At 41.9% G+C, this 19,252-nt stretch overlaps 1 protein-coding gene across 5 annotated transcripts in view; it reads left to right on the top strand.

Moving 5' to 3' along the window:
• cacnb4a (calcium voltage-gated channel auxiliary subunit beta 4a) overlaps nt 1-19,252 on the top strand; it is a 354,028-nt gene that overhangs the window by 250,118 nt on the left and 84,658 nt on the right. For all 5 annotated transcript variants that reach the window (XM_043694193.2, XM_043694194.2, XM_087989317.1 and 2 more), the window contains 3 exons: nt 3,781-3,900; nt 5,198-5,320; nt 7,911-8,047. In XM_043694193.2, coding sequence (XP_043550128.1) covers nt 3,781-3,900; nt 5,198-5,320; nt 7,911-8,047 — 380 coding nt within the window. The remainder of the gene's footprint in view (nt 1-3,780; nt 3,901-5,197; nt 5,321-7,910; nt 8,048-19,252) is intronic.

The following is a 19,252-nucleotide window of genomic DNA, read 5'->3' as shown; positions in this document are numbered from 1 at the left end:
TGTGTGTGTGTGTGTGTGTGTAGGTGCACAACTAAGGCAGAGTATACTTTATTATTTTATTAAGATAATATAAGTTATCTTTAACTTATCTTGAGATAGATCACCTGTTTGTAACCTTTATGATCACAGAATATAAGCAATTAAAGACTTGCTGACTTAGCAAATATATCCATTTTAACAAAGTTTAGTTGTAGTCAAACATGGAGTGGGAAAGAGGGGAGCCAACTGACCACTTCTTATCTGATTGTAAACTCATGAAAGGTTAGCTCATTTTGACATCAGATATCACACATGATACAGCCTTTTTCTTCATTAACTTTCTTCAGAACTGTGTGCTTCTACTGTGCATAGGAGACATTTATGTTCCTGACATTCTGTAGCACATTTGACTTGTGCAATAACTTGACAGGATCTAAATCTAATTTTGTGTTCCATCATCAGAATGGCCAGAGAGAAAATGACGCGAAACTACTGCCAAATTCTGGATAGCTTTGCACATGAGATATGCTCACAAATAAGTGGTTAGTTTGGAGCTATCCAAAGGTATTTTGATTCGCTCATGGTGAAGCAGAAAGTGAAGATTTAAATCTCATTGATCTGAGCTGGTCCTAGAGCTGAAAATCGCTAAGTTTCGATTCATTACATCGCTCAGTTTCCAAATAACTGACCTTCTGAGTTTCTAAAGGTTACACTCCATTCAAATGGAGTCTGGAAGGAAATAGCTTACCGCTGAATTCTTCCCAATCCATGACAAAACCTGCAACTTAGATTGGTTGAAACGGATTTAGATTTAGATTTTAATGTCATGTGTACTGGAGTACAGGAATATATTGAAAAGTGTACAAAGTTGTCATTCTCTGGCACCATCTCAGTATACAAGAGACAGGATTAAAAACAGAAGCAGAAATAAAAGCAACAGCCACAGGAAAAGGAAATGTCTAGATTACTCCCTGCCTCCACAGTGAGTCCTTGTCACTAGTAAAACAAAACAACAAGTCCACAAAAAGCCACAAAGCCAGAGAAACGATGATGGGAATTTGGAACAGAGATGAGGCTATTTTGTAGGTGCTGGACTTCTGAAATTCAAAAGAAATAAAAAAATTCTGGAACTACTTAGCAGGCCAGGTAGCATTTGTGGAGAGTTAATTGGATTGATCCTGTTTCTCTAGAATGTTTCTGTAATTGTCCTACTTTCACCCCACCTTTTACCTTGCTCATTACTTCTCTTGTCATTTAATCACCGCTATTACCCACTCCAACAAAGCCTTCTATTAAATTTGTTTTCTCCCCACTCTCTTTCCCCGAATTGATTTTAAATATTTGTAACATCTGCAGCATTTGCTTTTGTGTATGTGAGTTTATGCAATAATTAAAGTTAATTCAATTGTACACAGGCACGGTGTTTGTTCGCTTTGTTTTCAGTGAAGATGAGATTGCTATGCAGTATTCCTGTGTGAGAAATGGTGAACTTGCTTTTCTTTCCAGTTTATGCTCCAAATCTTAGATTTTTTGATATTTGAGTGCATTCAGTATTTAAAACTTCACTTTCATTTTCCATTTTGTGCTGTTTAAACATTGATCATGAATGCATTATTTGAATTGGTTAAGAAGGCCCTTCAGAAAATAACACACAGGAAGCACATACACTAATGAACAGAAATGTCCCATTTTGTAACCCCTTACAGTTTGAATAAAGTATTTTGGAAAATTCCCATTCTTAAAGTTAAAAAAGGCACTTATCAGGGAAATCCTTGTCAGTATTCTTGTGAACTCCAGACCTGAATGACACATGGCTTATGTGATAGCATACTTGTCTCTGAGTTGCACGATTTTAGGTTCAAGTCCCACTTGATGACTTAAGCACAAACTCCAGCGCGCCACTGAGGGAGTGCTGCGTTGTTGGAGGTGATGTCCTCTGGGTAAGTTGTTAAATTTTGGGCTCCATCTGCATCACAAACCGAGGTAAAAGATCCTATGGCAGTAAGGTTATTTGTTCATTATCACTTTGTAGGTGGGCGCTTGCTGTGTACATATTTGTTATGGAGTTCCCTACATTACAGCAGTGATTATACTTCATCAGTGTGGTTTGGGGGGGTGGGGGAAGGGTATATACTGTGTTTTGGGAGGTCATCAGGTCAGGAACAGTGTTATTATACGTGTATTCCAAAGCCTATACAGCTTGCCACCTTCCAGGTGGAATTTGGAATGTCAATAACTTGACCTGATCAGATTTCTTCTGCCTGCATTCTAATTTACATCTCCTGTTCATACATCGCTTTCGCATTCACTGAATTACATCAGCAATGCCTTGAAATTAAAGTTCTCATCCTTCTGTACAAGTCGCTTCAAGACTTCAAACCTCCCTACCTTTGGAACATACTTCACCCCTACCAGCCTCTCAGCATTCCTCCAATTCTGGCCTTCAAAGCACTCTCACCTTTCATCATCCGACCATTAGTGGTCCTCTTGTGACCAGCCTCGGTCCTATCTGTTGGAATTCACTCTTTAAACCTCTCCAGATCTCCACTTCTGCTTTTGTTTCTCTTTAAGATGCTACTTATAACCTCTTGGTCTTGGTCAGCTGCTGTAATATCTGCTCTTGTATCTTGAGGTCTCGGCTAACGTTGATAACATGCCTGTGAAGCACCTTGAAATGTTTCACTATTTCCAAAGTAGTTTATCAATGCTAGTTGCTTTGACATACTTTCTAATGCAGAATCCTTTTACACAGACTCAGCTACTGGATAATGACCAAATCGCCATTTAGTAATATCAGACTTGTTTTACTGAGAAAAGCCAGTTAGCTGGCAAGCTTTGTTTAAACTAAACCAGGAAGATTGAAGCTGGTCAAGGTATTGCCCTGAGAAATGAATCAGACAATGGTTGACACCTGTTAGTCTTCATCTAACTGGTGCATGCTCCATGACAATGCCTTTACCAATTCGAGTTCACTTATTAAACCAACCAGCACTCTTCCGTCTTACTGTATAAAAAGGCTGTTTTCACTTTACAGTGACATTTCTCACGAATTGCACTGATGAATGGAACATGCAAAGCTTTGACAGAATGAGACTGCTATCAGCAGTTTTCAAGTAGAATAATTAGTTACATTCTTAATGGTGCACTATTTTCATGAAAAATGTTATTGTTTCATTTAGAAAGACAATAACCATTGTTCTGGTAAGGTAATAATAATTAAAATAGAAGCAACAAATGATGGATTTTGATCTGATTAGCACCAGTTCTTTTTAGCAAAATAATGATTTGACAATTCTTTTTCAGGAAATGGTGCATTCGAGTAGGAACATGTTGCACATAAATCCTTTGCAAATTGTTGCGGTTGTATTTTTAAATGCATTCTCGTGACTCTGATGACAATCTCAGTAGATAATAGCCTTGTTCATTCTGGGATTTATTGGTAAATGCATGTGGACAGGTTCGTGATTAACTCCCAAAGATCCAATAATCTCATGTAATAATTTGCCATTTCTTTCACATCTCTGACTAATCAACATTCTCTCATGACCTTAATCCTGTCTTATGGGAATCTCAGTCACCATTGAAAGTAATAAAATTCTACTTTTATTTCTATCTTTAAAACAGTGAGTGCACACTTGGAAGTCTTTGCCTTTAAAAATGCCATATTTAACTTGTAAAATTTTAATATCAACTCAGCTATATTTGCCTTAAAATGACTGTTTGAAACCATGCTACACAATCATTCCCTTTTGAACAGCTTGTGTTCTCAATTGACTTTTGGCCCACTCATTTTTATTGCAGGGTTCAGCAGATTCTTGCACTAGCAGACCATCGGACTCTGATGTTTCCCTGGAGGAGGATCGTGATGGGGTTCGACGTGAATCAGAACAACAAGCAGCAGTACAACTTGAAAGAGCCAAAGTAAGGAGATACTAATTGTGCAAGACACCAACCTGCTTCAGCTCAATAGAGGGACAAGAGGACAAGGGTTCAGTGTGATTTTACGAAAAACAATTTGAACACATGTTATCCTTAGACATGGTCATTGAACCTCTAACAAAATAACAAATGTATATGAGGTGGAAATTTAAAAAGGTGACCTTTGATGGTTTCTCTGCTCACTGGTAACAAAGTATGTTAATGCCCTCACTTAGCTCTGGCTAGTTTCTGGTCTGATGCAGCATAGATTGAGTCAGTCATTGCCACCTGGGCCTGTGTGAGGCAAAATGATCATCCAGAACTGGCAGCTTCTCCATCAAGTCACCTTCACAGCATGATGGTTAGACCATCATGGCTAAACCTCCTTATCTTCCCCATGGGAGGGAAGGTGAAACTTGGTTGAGGCAGACAGGATAGTGGAGATCCTGGTGGAGAAAATAGTGGAGTAGGGGAACCAGCCGTAGGGGAAACATTAGGCAGGGTGCCTGATGTGGAAACAGTACATTTGAGGGAGACACCTTTTCCTTCTTACTCGAGGCCCCAGCAAGGTGACCAGTTGGGACTCATAGCTGGTTGAAAACTTGTTGTGCAAGCCTCAAAATTAAGACTAAGTATGAAGTGGCCTGTTAAGTGGTCAATAAATGCCCCCAAAAGGCCTGAATTAGGGTGAGTGAGTTGTGCATTTCTCTAAATGGCCTTCCTGTTATCATAAGCCTTTCTCGTCTTGTGTAAAATTGCAGACAGGTTGAAGTGTACAATAAGTGATGGCCACCTGGGGAGTTGTGTAGCACTCTACACGGCTGGAGAATGGCAACATTCTGTCTTGTGACATTATCACTGTTATTAACTTGGTAACAATTTTCAGTTAGTTAACACATGGAAGTCAGGAAGATCATGTGCGATTTGTCCCATGCCTGCAGAAGCTTTGCTATACTGATAGCTTATCGTGAAATGTACCATTAAAAGAGAATGAAGCTAAATAAATTGTGTGTACTTATAAAACTGATACCTAGTGAAATCCCATAAAATGTTATTGCTCACCGTTTCAGTGATACTAGATCTTCAATTATGAGGTAAGACCCAACTTTTGCTCAAGGCTCCCACTGGCAGAAAATGGAAGTTCACAATAGCATTTCATTCCTCTAAATTCAAGTTCCTGTTGATAATTATACATCACAAATGTTTAGTGTTAGTAAATAAACTAAAACCATTCTAAACTTAATCTAAATTTCTCATGTGAATGTACCCTAAGTCTTACTTAGTGTGTTTTGGTTTTCAGACCAAACCAGTCGCATTTGCTGTAAGAACAAATGTCACTTACTGTGGCGCTCTGGATGAAGATGTACCAGTCCCAGGAACTGCCATCTCTTTTGATGCCAAAGACTTTCTACATATTAAAGAAGTAAGTTTCAGACTCGGTAATGCTAAGAATTTATAACTTTTGGCACGTGCTTGCGGTGGGGAGAAGCTATTCGAGAATGCAACCTACTTGGAGTATGTTTTTAACTTAACCAGAACATTGGCTCTTTCTTCTGAGTTTAACTGCTAATTAGGGAGTGTGGGTGGAATAATAATGTGCCCCTGTCTGTTAAATAATCCATATTTAAGAGGACCTTACTAGGGTTGGAATGGCTCCACTGCAGATTTCGGAATAAAGTTTGAATAGACATAAATACAGAGGGGTCACATGGGAAGGAGTCCATCCCGATTCAATGAGACATTCCATGGAGATTAAACATGGGCTGTGAGGCTCTGCAGAGAAATCACATTCACTGCAGATAGAGGAAGAGACCAGACTCTCAAACAGCATAGCGTGGCTCTGAGTGGATGGGAAAGTGAGGCACTGGAGTGTGGCACCTCAGAACCGGATGGAATGGAAGGTTCAGGGACCACCACAAGTGCCATGGTGTATTCAAATGCCAAGCCGTACAGTCTGACTTGCCAACATTCATATGCACAGCACATCTCATCTCAATAAACCTTTGTAGCTCCACTCATTCCTTGCTCGAGGCATATTCCCAGGTTCTCACCTGAATAGTCTGCATAAAGACATCCCCTCATTTTATTGCCCATCCCTCGTGTTGTTACTCCATCCTTTCCACAATCTACTTCTAACTCTTCTCCAGTGGAATGGGAAAGGAGAGACAGTGCAGAAATCCAGGGACAGGCAGAGAACTGTCGTTGTCACCCCCAGTGATAGTTACCTTGACCTTGGGAGAGGAGGTGAAGAAGGAGACCTTGGGCTTGGGAGGGTGGTAGAGTTCCTGACTGTTGGTGATGGACAGACCAAGCTACAGACCAAGGCCAAGAAGACATAAATAGTGTCAAAAATATTGGAAATTGGCACACAGCACTTTCTCAACACAAGATCTGTCTTTACCCTACGCAAGCAATAATTGAATCGGGGCAGGCATAATCTATTTGGCCACATGACCCTCCTCCATCATTCAATAAGATCATGTCTGATGTAATAATGCCCCCAACTTAATATTCCAATCTACCCTGATCACTTTTGACTCCCTTTTAGGTCAAGGAATCCACCTACCTCTGCCTTAAAAGTACCCAATGGCTTTATCTTCTCTGCCCTCCAAGGAAGAGACTTCCCCAGATTCATAGCTGTCTGAATATTTCTCTTTATCTCCATTGTAAATGGGAGACCAATTATTTTTAACGGAGTCCCCAAGCTCTGGTGACCCCGACAAAGGGAACCATCCTTTCAGCTTCCATCCCTGAGGATCTGGTATGTTTCAATAAGGTCACCTCTCATTCTACTAAACTCCAATGGATACAGACCCAGACTGTCACCACTTTCCATACAATGTAACTCTCCTCCACCCCATCCCAAGGAAGCAGTTGTCCCATTTCAGTACTTAAGTGCTTTCCAGCCAATTCTCACTCCTATCAGTCCCCACTGTTCTCACCTCATTGATCATGATGAGTGTCAGAGAGCATAGGGAAACTGGGTGCTGACAATTAAAGCTAGGCTTCAATCTTTTTCAATTGCTTCTTCACATATTTATCCTCAAGGGGAGCTTCTTGCACAGTCTTGAAACATACCTTTTCAACGTGTAAGTGGTTGAGGTCATTTTAGGTTTCCGACATGCCAGTATTTTCTAATGTCATTTCCCCAACCCTCGAGGCACACTGGCACCCATGCCCACCTGGCAGATTAAAATCCAGTCCTCTCTGGATATCTGAGCTCCATTATTGCCAATCACCAGACAATTTCATTTATCATTGATTACTGAAAATGCCAGATATTCTGAAGGCACTTGGGGGCTACAATCAGTGACTGAATGATTAAAATTAATGGACTTATGCTGAAATGTAATCTAGAGGAATTAAATCTTTTGGGCCTTCCCCAGATGAGACAGTGGAGGACTCAGCAATTGGGAACCCAGTTTGCAAAGACTAAACACCACCTTATAATGTATAATTTGAATTGTATTTGAGGAGGGGCTGAGAAGAAGGTTCCTATAGTATAGTGGTGGAGAGGAAATAGCCTTTCTATTCCTACTGTTTCACTTCTTCTACTCTTTGGTTTCTCAGTGTAACTATTACAGGAAATGCAGTATTTTGGGAATGTATTCAAATAAATTTAGTAACATCTATTTTGTGGGAATATTGGTTTACAACTAAGGTGACCATTCTCATGGTGATCGCGTGTGCTTATTCCTTACAAAAATGGCTTACATCTTTTCAGCCACCCAAAGTTACATTTCAACTTTGCCCAGTACTATGTAATACATTATGTTGGCACAATGCATTTTAGTAACAGAGACTTGTCACAAACTTAGATCTGAAACAATGTGTTGTATTGCTTCATTTATGTTTTTGCATTGCATGTAAAACACGCTTGGTATTCATGAACAGTACAGTCACAAGAGAATTAACGTAATTGGAATGGTATTATGATTCAGTTTTACTTCACTGCCTTCAATGATGACTACTGTGTTGTATTTTGAAGTTGACGTCGCCATCTGTTTCAACAGAAATACAACAATGACTGGTGGATAGGGCGACTAGTGAAAGAAGGCTGTGAAATTGGATTCATCCCAAGCCCCCTCAAGCTCGAGAACATTCGAATACAGAGGGAGCAGAAATCTCGACAGGGACGTTTTTACAGTGGGTAAGGACTCGAATGTTGGATCAGAATTAGTGTGCTCTATGCTGATTTAAAAACACATTGGGAGGTGAGATGAGGAAAGCAGAACTTAGGTTTGCTGTATGTGCTATTTGTCAAGTAATTACCAAAACACAGGCTGCTTAAAAAAACACACACACAGCTTTTTTTTGTGAAAGATCCAACATTCAATATTATGTTGGGCCCTTGTGGAGGAGTGGGGAGGATGGAGGGGTGGGGGTGGGGCGGTAGGAATGAGGCTAAAAATGCAGCCTCTTCCTGTTAGGAATTCTGGTCGAATGCTAGCTGTAGCTCCATCTTGTGGTCGGCAGAAGAACTTTCCAACATTCAGTGAACCGTAAAGATAATGTTCAACATCACACAACACCAGGTTATAGTCCAACAGGTTTATTTGGAAGCGCTAGCTTTCAGAGTGCTGCCTCTTCATCAGGTGGTTGACCTGATGAAGAGACAGTGCCTTGAAAGCCAGTGCTTCCAAATAAACTGGTTGGACTATAACCTGGTGTTGTGTAATTTTTAACTTTGTCCTCGCCAGTCCAACACTGGCACCTCCAAATCAAGTAAAGGTGATGTAAGTATAAAGTCACCACAGTCTTACCAGATCACAGAGCTGCTTTTCTATAAGAGTGAGACAACTGGCGGAGGTTTTAACCTGAGGGTCGTCATAGCTTGGGAGAGGTTGATAAGTGAATTATTATTCATTTAAGAAAATACTAAAGCATGTGAAACTATTTTATAAACTGTTAAGATATGAATTTTTCTTGTGACGACCGTTCCAAGTAACCACTGCAACCATTTTTAAAATTCACTCATGGGATGTAAGCTTCTCTGGCCAGGCCAACATGTATTACCCTTCCCTAGGGGGTAGTTAAGAGTTAATCACATTGCTGTGGATCTGGAGTCACATGTAGGCCAGACCAGGTAAGGATAGCAATTTCTTTCCCCAAAGGACATTAGTGAACCAGATGGGCTTTTCCAATAACTGACAATGCTTTCATGGTCACCATTAGACTCCGAATTCCAGATATTCAGGGGTGGCACGGTGGCTCAGTGGTTAGCACTGCTACCTCACAGCACCAGAGTATGAGGTTCGATTCCAGCCTTGGGTGACTGTCTGTGTGGAATTTGCACATTTTCCCCTGTGTCTGTGTGGATTTCCTCCCGGTGCTCTGGTTTCCTCCCACAGTCCAAAGATGTGCAGGTCAGCTGAACTGGCCATGTTTAATTGCCCATAGTGTTAGGTGCATTAGTCAGAGGGAAATGGGTCTGGGAGGGTCGGTGTGGACTTGTTGGGCTGAAGGACCTGTTTCCACACTGCAGGGAATCTAATATTTATTGAATTCAAATTCTACCACCTGCCATCCTGGTCCCCAGAATATTACCAGCGTCTTTGGATTAATAGTCTGTGCAAGAAGAGCCATGGAAATGTAGAAGAATCTATAATTGGATACATCAGGTTCTTTGCCACTGCTCCATGTTTTTGGGTGGGACTGCTCCAGGTGGAAGTACCTTCTTCATCAAACGTTGTTAAGGCAGAGTGCAACCAGGGAGGGTTGAATATTTGCATGCTGGCAATTTTAAATCCTTTCTTTGGGCAAACTGATGCATTGGTGGAAATGAGGAGAGACTTACATGGGGACTAGCACAATATTAGCCAGACTCACTCCATCCATCTCCTTGTACATTGAAATTTTGATTTTACATTAACATCAAAAAGGGAATAACTTTAATATGGTTGGCTTTTCTGTTTTCAGCTTCCACTACGTTGTATGACCTGTCATATACACAAGCAAAGAACACATCCTTGATTTGGGGTTCAGAGATTCCATATAGGGAATAATGCAAAGAAAACTGGCTTTGCCAATATAATTTTTATTGGTCAGGAAAGGAGAGGTCACCCTGTTGGGAGTTTTCTATATGCCTCCGATTTGTTCTGGGATGTAGAGGAAAGGATAGCAAAGATGATTCTTGATAGGAGCGAGAGTAACAGGGTAGTTGTTGTGGGAGACTTTAACTTCCCCAGTATTGACTGGGAATACAATAGTTCAAGTAGTTTAGATGAGTCAGTTTTTATCCAATGTGCGGAGGGTTTTCTGACACAGTACCTAGACAGGCCAACAAGGGGTGATACCATATTGGATTTGGTATTGGGGAATGAACCCAGCTAGGTGTTAGATTTAGAGGTAGGTGTGCACTTTGGTGATACTGACCACAATTTAATTATTTTGCAATAGCAATGGGCAGAGATAAGTATATACCGCTGGGAAAGAGGTATAACTGGGGGAAAGGCAGTTATGATGCAATTAGGCAAGATTTATGATATACAGGATGAGGAAGGAAACTGCAGGGGATGGACACATTTGAAATGTGGAGCTTATTCAAGGAACAGCTACTGCGGGTCCTTGATAAGTATATACCTATCAGGCAGGGAGGTAGTTGTCGAGAGAGGGAGCCATGGTTGAAGCTCTTGTCAAGAGAAAGAAGAAGGCTTATGTGAGGATGAGCCGTGAAATCTCAGTTGGAGGCTTGACAGTTATAAGTTAGCCAGAAAAGATCGAAAGAGAGGGCTAAGAAGAGCCAAGAGGAGACATGAGAAATTGTTGGCGGGTAGGATCAAGGAAAACCCTAAGGTCTTCTATAGGTATATCAGGAATGAAGGAATGACAAGAGTAAGATTAGGGCCAATCAAAGACAGTAGTGCGAAGTTGTGTTTGGAATCTGAGGACATATGAGAAGCACTTAATGAATAATCTTCGTCAGTACTCACATTGGAAAAGGGCAATGTTAGTGAGAAGATGGAGATCCAGGCTACAAGATGAGATGGGATTGAGGCTGACAAAGAGGAGGTTTTAGCAATTTTGGAAGGTCTGAAAATAGATAAGAACCCTGGGTCAGATAGGATTTGTCCTCAGATTCTCTGGGAAGCAAGGGAGTAGATTGCATAGCGTTTGGCTTCGATCTTTATGTCATCATTGTCAACAGGAGTAGTGCCAGAAGACTGGAGGATAGCAAATGTTCCCTTGTTTAAGAAGGGGAGTTGGGACATCTCTGGTAATTATAGGCTAGTGAGCCTTACTTTGATTGTGGGTAAGGTGTTGGAAAAGGTTATAAGAGAGAAAATTTATAATCATCTGGAAAGAAATAATTTGATAAGGGATAATCAACACGGTTTTGTGAAGGGTAGGTCAAGCCTCACTAATCTTATAGAGTTCTTTGAGAAGGTGACAAAACAGGTGGACGAAGGTAAAGTGGTTGATGTGGTGAATATGGACTTAAGTAAGGCGTTTGATAAGGTTCCAAATAATAGACTATTGCACAAAGTGTGGAGTTTCAGGATTGAAGGTGATTTAGTGGCTTGGATCAGAAATTGGCTTGCTGAAAGAAGACAGAGAGTGGTGGTTGATGGGAAATGTTCATTCTGGAGCTCAGGTGCGCCACAAGGATCTGTTTTGGGGCCACTACTGTTTAACATTTTTATAAATGATCTGGATGTGGGTGTTGAAGGATGCGTCAGTAAACTTGAGGATGACACTAAGGTAGGCAGAGCTCTGGATAGTGCCGAAGGATGTTGTGGGTTCCAGAGGCACATAGATAAGATGCAGAGCTGGGCTGAGAAGTGGCAAATGGAGTTTAATGCGGAAAAGTTTGAGGTAATTCACTTCAGAAGAAGTAACAGAAATTCAGAATACTCGGCTAATGGTAAAATTCTTGGCAGTTGTTACGACGCGGGGTAAACCCTCCTGCTTAATTTAAAACCAGCAAAACAGAAAAGATTTATCCTGTGCAGTAATCTGTAATAATCTGAGTGGTCAAGAACTATTTAAAGTGAAAATTAACAACTTTATTTCTTAAAGTATAACAGAGAATAATTAACTAACAACTATTCAGAAGTCCTTACTCTAACCTATCTTTTACCTTCCCTTCTATAATACTAGTCTGATACAATTCCCAATTAAGGTTTACAAAACAAAACTTCTTATCTCAAAACAAGGCAGTTTCGGTTCTTCTATTTGGATCTTCCTGTGTCTTCTTTTCTTCTTCTTAGCGATTTCTGCTTTGTAGCTTACTGATTGAAAAAGGTACCTTTTCAGAGTGCTATTTTTCAGGCAGTCTGCTTACATGCTGAGGCTTGGCAGTTCTCCTCCTAACTGTTCAGTTTTCCCCTGCTTTATACTCCAGACCATCAGATTGTGTCATTGGCTTTTAAGCTTGTCAGTATACTCAATTCAAACTTGATTGGAATTTGGTATTTTCCGGGGTAAAACTTAAACTGATTGGCCTAATTCAATTTTTTTTGTCGTTTCCTGGCAACCAGTTACTCCATTAGCTGGAGCACACATTATATTGTGTCTTATTGAGAGCACTTTGTGCTGTCACTGCTCGATTTTACTCTCTTGAAGGTATATTTCCCACATCTTTATAACACAGTGTAGATGAATAGAGAGTTCTTGGTGTCCAGGTGCACAAATCCCTGAAAGTTGCCACTGAGGTTGATAGGATTGTTAAGAAGGCATGTGGTGTGTTTGCATTTATTGGTAGAGGGATTGAGGTTCGGAGCCACAAAGTCTTGCTTTGCTATATAAGACACTGGTAAGGCCTTACCTGGAGTATTGCATATAGTCCTGGTCACCGCATTATAGGAAGGTCTTGGAAGCTTCCGAAATGGTTCAGAGGACATTTCCTAGGATGTTGAGATTAGAGTGGTGCTGGAAAAGCACAGCAGGTCAGGCAGCATCCGAGGAGCCTGGTTGATTTATTAGTATGTTGCCTGGTATGGAAGGAAGGTCTTATGAGGAAATGTTGAGGAAACTGTGGCTGTTTTCGTTGGGAGAGAAGGTTGAGAGGTGACTTAATCAAGATTATAAGATAATCAGAGGGTTAGATCGGGTGGACAGTGAAAGCCTTTTTCCTCAGATGGTGAAGGTTAACGTGAGGGGACATAGTTTTAAATTGAGGGGTAATAGATTTCGAACAGATATCAGGGATAGTTTTTTTACTCAGAGAGTATTAGTCTGCAACAGTAGTAGACTTGCTGACGTTAAGGACATTTAAATGGGCATTGGACATACATATAGATAATAATGGAACGGTGTAGGTTAGATGGGCATCAGATTATTTCACAGGTCGGCGCAACATCGAGGGCCTAAGGGCCTGTACTCCACTGTAAGGTTCTAAGTTCTATTAATCAGATGTTGACAATCCACACATTCTAAAGCAATCAACAAGATTCAAATTTTGTTTCTGGGGTCGGTTCCTTGGTGGTTGTGTCGCTGGACTAATAATCCTGAGGCCAAGGCTAATAATTGAGTTTAACTTTAACAACTAAAATTCTGGATGTTTCACTAATACCATTTAGGAAAGTAAATCTGCTGGTCTTTACCTGGTCTGGTCTACATGTGACTCATGATGTACAGTAATATGGTAGACACTTTTCTGCCCTCTGAAACTCGGCTAGCCAGCTACCCAGTTCAGAGGTAATTAGGGTTAGGTCACAGATTATGTTTGTGACAGTGATGTTCGTGTCCTATGAAAGAATAATGAAAGTCCAGAACATTTTTAGAAAGAAGTGAAATCAGCCATCTCGCTATGGCAATGGATTCTTAAAGAATTTCAGAACCTGGATCTGTGAATTTGCCAAAAGTTTCCCCCTTGGGCAATGCTCTAATTATGTGCTAAATTTCAATGAAATTCTTCCATTGGTTCTTTTGTTAATATATATCATTTATATTGTTATAATCAAACAGATTAGTAAATGGGTGAAAACATTACATCTGTTCACCTTGAGTGATGGAGGTAATATTAATCACAGCAGAAGATCTGATGCTAATTGAAACTTGACAGGGAAGAATTTATGCAGTTTTCTAAATTGTACATGAACATTGAGGTGTAGCTATTAATTTAAAAACAGTTTTATAAATCTAGTTATTTTTATAAATACTGAGCAGGATGTTGTATTTATGTCTTGGCTCTTCTGAAGTGGTGATTAAGGTGTTTTATATGATTGTCGCGCCCTGACATTGCACTGGTTATGATGGTGGTAAATATTGACTATCCATTGAAACTTTTTCATTTGTTTGTTATATCTGAGACTTGGTGGACTAAAAATGTTCAAAGACAACTACTGACTTAAAATGGCTGCCTGATCCCTGGCCATAGATGAGGGCAGGTCCAGGGGATCAATATGGAAAAAAAAAGGCTTCTGTACTGAAATGATCATTTTATCAAAAGCCAGGCAACTGAGACAGCGTCAAGAAATTTTTATCTCCTATTTAAATTCACACTTGTATGACAAATGTGCACAATGAACATGAAAGATTGTCTACTTTGTTTAGCTTTGAAAGATTATGGAGCCAGACCTGGAAATGCATAAATTAATCATATTTAAGTTCCAGATTAGAGAGAAGGAAAAATGCATTTGTACTGAGAGCTGGAAGTCTCTCTGTCTTTCTCCTTGTTTCTCTTATCATCTTGGAAGTCGATGCCCCATGAAAATGCAAATTTTGGAAACAACCATTCACTGAGAACTCACAAGATATTTACAAACTTTGCCACTGCTGAGGACATGAGTCAACAACAGGGAAACAACTGTAGTGTCAAGTTAAAAACTTAACATCTCAAATTGCGTAGACTTTAATCTCTCTGTACTGACAACTTTTAAAACCTATTATGTGTGTTTGTGTGCAGTTTTGATGTCAGAGTGGGGAGTGTGGTGCTGGAAAAGCGCAGCTGGTCAGGCAGCATCCGAGGAGCAGGAGAATGAACGTTTCAGACATAAGCCATTCATCAGCAATGAAATGTAATGGGTGGCTGCCAGGGAGGCCTAAAAGAAAATTAGCAAATTGTGCAGAAGCCCCTAGAAATCCTGTTTTCTGTTCTGGACATGAATGACCACTCCCTGATGGAGTGTATATTAAAGTTAAAGCTGAAAATGTGTTGCTGGAAAAGCGCAGCAGGTCAGGCAGCATTCAAGGAACAGGAGAATCGACGTTTCGGGCATAAGCCCTTCTTCAGGAATGAGGAAAGTGTGTCCAGCAGGCTAAGATAAAAGGTAGGGAGGAGGGACTTGGGGGAGGGGTTTTGGAAATGCGATAGGTGGAGGGAGGTCAAGGTGAGGGTGATAGGCCGGAGTGGGGTGAGGGCGGAGAGGTCAGGAAGATGATTGCAGGTTAGGAAGGCGGTGCTGAGTTCGAGGGATTTGACTGAGACAAGGTGGGGGGGAGGGGAAATGAGGAAACTGGAGAAATCTGAGTTCATCCCTTTTGGTTGGAGGGTTTCCAGGCAGAAGATGAGGCGCTCTTCCTCCAACCGTCGTGTTGCCATGGTCTGGTGATGGAGGAGTCCAAGGACCTGCATGTCCTTGGTGGAGTGGGAGGGGGAGTTAAAGTGTTGGGCTATGGGGTGGTTGGGTTGGTTGGTCCAGGTGTCCCTGAGGTGTTCTCTGAAACGTTCCACAAGTAGGCGGCCTGCCTCCCCAATATCGAGGAGGCCACATCGGGTGCAGCGGATGCAATAGGTGATGTGTGTGGAGGTGCAGGTGAATTTGTGGCGGATATGGAAGTGTCCCTTGGGGCCTTGGAGGGAAGTAAGGGGGGAGGTGTGGGCGCAAGTTTTGTATTTCTTGCGGTTGCAGGGGAAGGTACCGGGAGTGGAGGTTTGGTTGGTGGGGGGTGTGGACCTGACGAGGGAGTCACGGAGGGAGTGGTCTTTTCGGAACGCTGATAGGGGAGGGGAGGGAAATATATCACTGGTGGTGGGGTCCATTTGGAGGTGGCGGAAATGACGGCGGATGATATGTTGTACATAGAGGTTGGTGGGGTGGTAGGTGAGGACCAGTGGGGTTCTGCCCTGGTGGCGGTTGGAGGGGCGGGGCTCAAGGGCGGAGGAGCGGGAAGTGGAAGAGATGCGGTGGAGGGCATCGGCGACTACGTCTGGTGGGAAATTGCTGTCCTTGAAGAAGGAGGCCATCTGGGTTGTACGTTTTTGGAACTGGTCCTCCTGGGAGCAGATGCGGTGGAGATGAAGGAATTGGGAATGTGGGATGGCGTTTTTACAGGGGGCAGGGTGGGAGGAGGTGTAGTCTAGGTAGCTGTGGGAGTCGGTCGGTTTATAGTAGATGTCCGTGTCGATTCGTGTCACCCGAGATAGAAATGGAAAGGTCTAGGAAGGGGAGGGAGGAGTCTGAGACGGTCCAGGTGAATTTGAGGTCAGGGTGGAAGGTGTTGGTAAAGTGGATGAACTGTTCAACCTCCTCGTGGGAGCACAAAGCAGCGCCGATACAGTCATCGATGTAGCGGAGGAAAAGGTGGGGGGTGGTGCCAGTGTAGCTGTGGAAGATGGACTGTTCCACATATCCTACGAAGAGACAGGCATAGCTGGGGCCCATGGCTACTCCTTTGGTTTGGAGGAAGTGGGAGGATTGGAAAGAGAAGTTGTTCAGGGTGAGGACCAGTTCAGTCAGTCGAAGGGGGGTGTCAGTAGAAGGGTACTGGTTGGTACGGCGGGAGAGGAAGAAGCGGAGGGCTTTAAGTCCTACGTGATGGGGGATGGAGGTGTACAGGGATTAAAGTTAAAAGCAGGATTCTTGGCAGTGTTGAAGAACAGAGGGATTTTGGGTCCTTGTTCATAGATCCCTCAAAGTTGCCACCCAAGTTGATTGGGTTGTTAAGAAGGCGTATGGTGTGTTGACTTTCATTAGCAGGGGGATTGAGTTTAAGAGCTACGAGGTTATGCTGCAGCTCTGTAGAGCCCTGGTGAGACCACACTTGGAATATTGTGATCAGTTCTGGTCGCCTCATTATAAGAAAGATATGGAAGCTTTCGGGAGGGTGCAGAAGAGATTGGCCAGGATACTGCCTGGACTGGAGGACATGTCTTATGGTGAAAGGTTGAGGGAGCTAGGGCTTTTCTCATTGAATGGATGAGAGGTGACTTGATAGAAATGTACAAGATATTGAGAGGCAGAGATAGGGTGGATTGCCAGAGACTTTTTCTCATGGTGAAAATGTCTATCATGAAGGGGCATAATGTTAAAGTAATTGAAAGAAGGTTCATGGGAGATGTCAGAGGTAGGTTCTTTATACAGAGAGTGGTTGGTGCTTGGAATTCATTGCCTGCAGTGGTAGTGGATACATAAAGGACATTTAAGTGACTCTTGGATAGGCACATGGAAGATAGGTCAATGAAGGGTGTGTAGGTTAGTCTGATCGTAGAGTAGGTTAAAAGGCCGGCTGGGCTGAAGGTCCTGAACTGTGCTTTACTGTTCTATGTTGTAGATTATGGCACGAGGGGTGGCCTAGCTGTACAGGAGGGGAGGAAGGCAAACAGGAGTGCAGTTTTTTAAATTGATTCATCTTTGTGGGATGTGGGCATCCCTGGCTGGCCAGCATTTATTACCTGTCCCTAGTGTGATTCTTTAGTTCAGGGAATAGGTAGGCATTTATGCAGCTATCAGTGTGACTCCAGGATAGTTTGTTTTCTACCAAACAAATAAACCAAAGGATTGTGGATGCAGAAATCAAAAACAAAATCAGAAATTGCTGGAAAAACTCAGCAGTTCTAGCAGCATCTGTGGCGAGGAAGAGTCACTGGACCTGAAACATTAACTCTGCTTTCTTTCCACAGTTGTTGTCAGACTTGCTGAGTTTTTCCAGGAATTTCTGATTTTGTTTATAGCTTGTTGCTTTCCTTATTCTATGGCAGAGATGTCACAGAATGGCTGCAGGAGATCTTTTTGAGGGAAGGTGAACAACCATATAGTAATTCACATTCATACTGTAGACAAGGAAGAAAGGGCAATGTGGTTCTGCAAGATGGATATAAAGAGTTAGATAGGAAATTAGCAAACAAATCCTCTTAATATATTAACCTTTGGATTACTGCTCCAGTGCCACATACAAGTGAGTACAGAGACAGGAAGGCAGAAAAGACAGATGAGTCTGTGCTCTGAGATGGTGCAGGATTTGATTTGATTTGATTTACTATTGTCACATGTACCTACAAACAGTGAAAAGTTCTGTTTTACGTGCAGTACAGGCAGGTCATACTACAGAAAGTGAATTAAGGGAATAGAACAAAGCGAGGAATAGTGTTAACGCTGACAGAGAAAATGCACAAAGATCAAGATCAAATTAAATTTAAAATTTGAGAGGTTCATTCAGAAGAAGCTGCTCTTGAGTCTGTAGGTAGGAAGGACAGCTTTAGATTGTTGGGATGCTTGGATTGGCTCTGGGGAAAATAGAGTAGAAGAGGGTGGCGCTGGAAAAGCACAACAGGTCAGACAACATCTTAGAAGTAGGAGAGTCAACGTTTCAAGCATAAGCCCTTCATCAGGAATGTGGAGGGGGAAGGAAGACGAGAGATGATTGGGGGGGTGGGGTGGCGCTGGAGGGAAGGTACAACCTGGACACTGCACCTGAACAGAGCCAGGACTAGTTCCATGTGGAGTGTTTTCCTAGTGTTGTTGTGGAAAGTTTAAGCTAACTTAGCAGGGGTCTGGGAACCATGAGGGAATATTCAAAAGCAATATCAGGGTGCTCAAAATGCTGCAAGAGTTAGCTATCACTAAAATAGAGAATGTGTTAATAGGTGGAGTCGGAGTACGGGAAAAAGTAACAAAGTCTAAATCAGGATAACACTGCAGGTATGTGAATGTAAAGAGTATTGTTAATAATTGTGGAGGGTTATAAACACAAATTGCCTTGTGGGATTAAGATGTTGTGGCAATAACCGAGACCTAGCTTAAGGAACTGCAGATCTGGTTGCACGATATTTCTGGTTATACGTCATTCAGAAAAGATCGAAAATTGAAAAATGTCAGAGGGTGACATTTTTGGTTAAGGAGTGCATTGCAGTATTGGTGAAACAGTATGTTTCAAATATTTGACAGGCAATCAATTTGGCTAGATCTGAGCAATGGGAAGGGTGCGATTACATTGCTTGGTGTCATACAGAGACCACCAGATAGTCGGAAGAATATAGATAAATGGCTCTGCAAGGAAATCACAGAGAGGTGTAAACACAATAGAACAGTTACAATGGGGTCTTTTAATTCCTGTATATCTAATGGAAGAGTCTGAATGAGGGCTAAATCTCCCTAGATTGTTTTCAGGAGACCCTCCATAGGCAATATGTATTCAGTCTGACAAGAAAGGAGGCACTACTTGATTGGGTTCTTAAAGATGAGTTGGGTCA

The sequence above is a fragment of the Chiloscyllium plagiosum genome, unplaced genomic scaffold (genome assembly GCF_037043375.1).
Source record: "Chiloscyllium plagiosum isolate Xiang-an unplaced genomic scaffold, Cpla_swu_hap1 HiC_scaffold_7, whole genome shotgun sequence".
In the NCBI taxonomy this organism is placed as follows: Eukaryota; Metazoa; Chordata; class Chondrichthyes; order Orectolobiformes; family Hemiscylliidae; genus Chiloscyllium; species Chiloscyllium plagiosum.
This window is presented reverse-complemented; position numbering and strand designations above follow the sequence as displayed.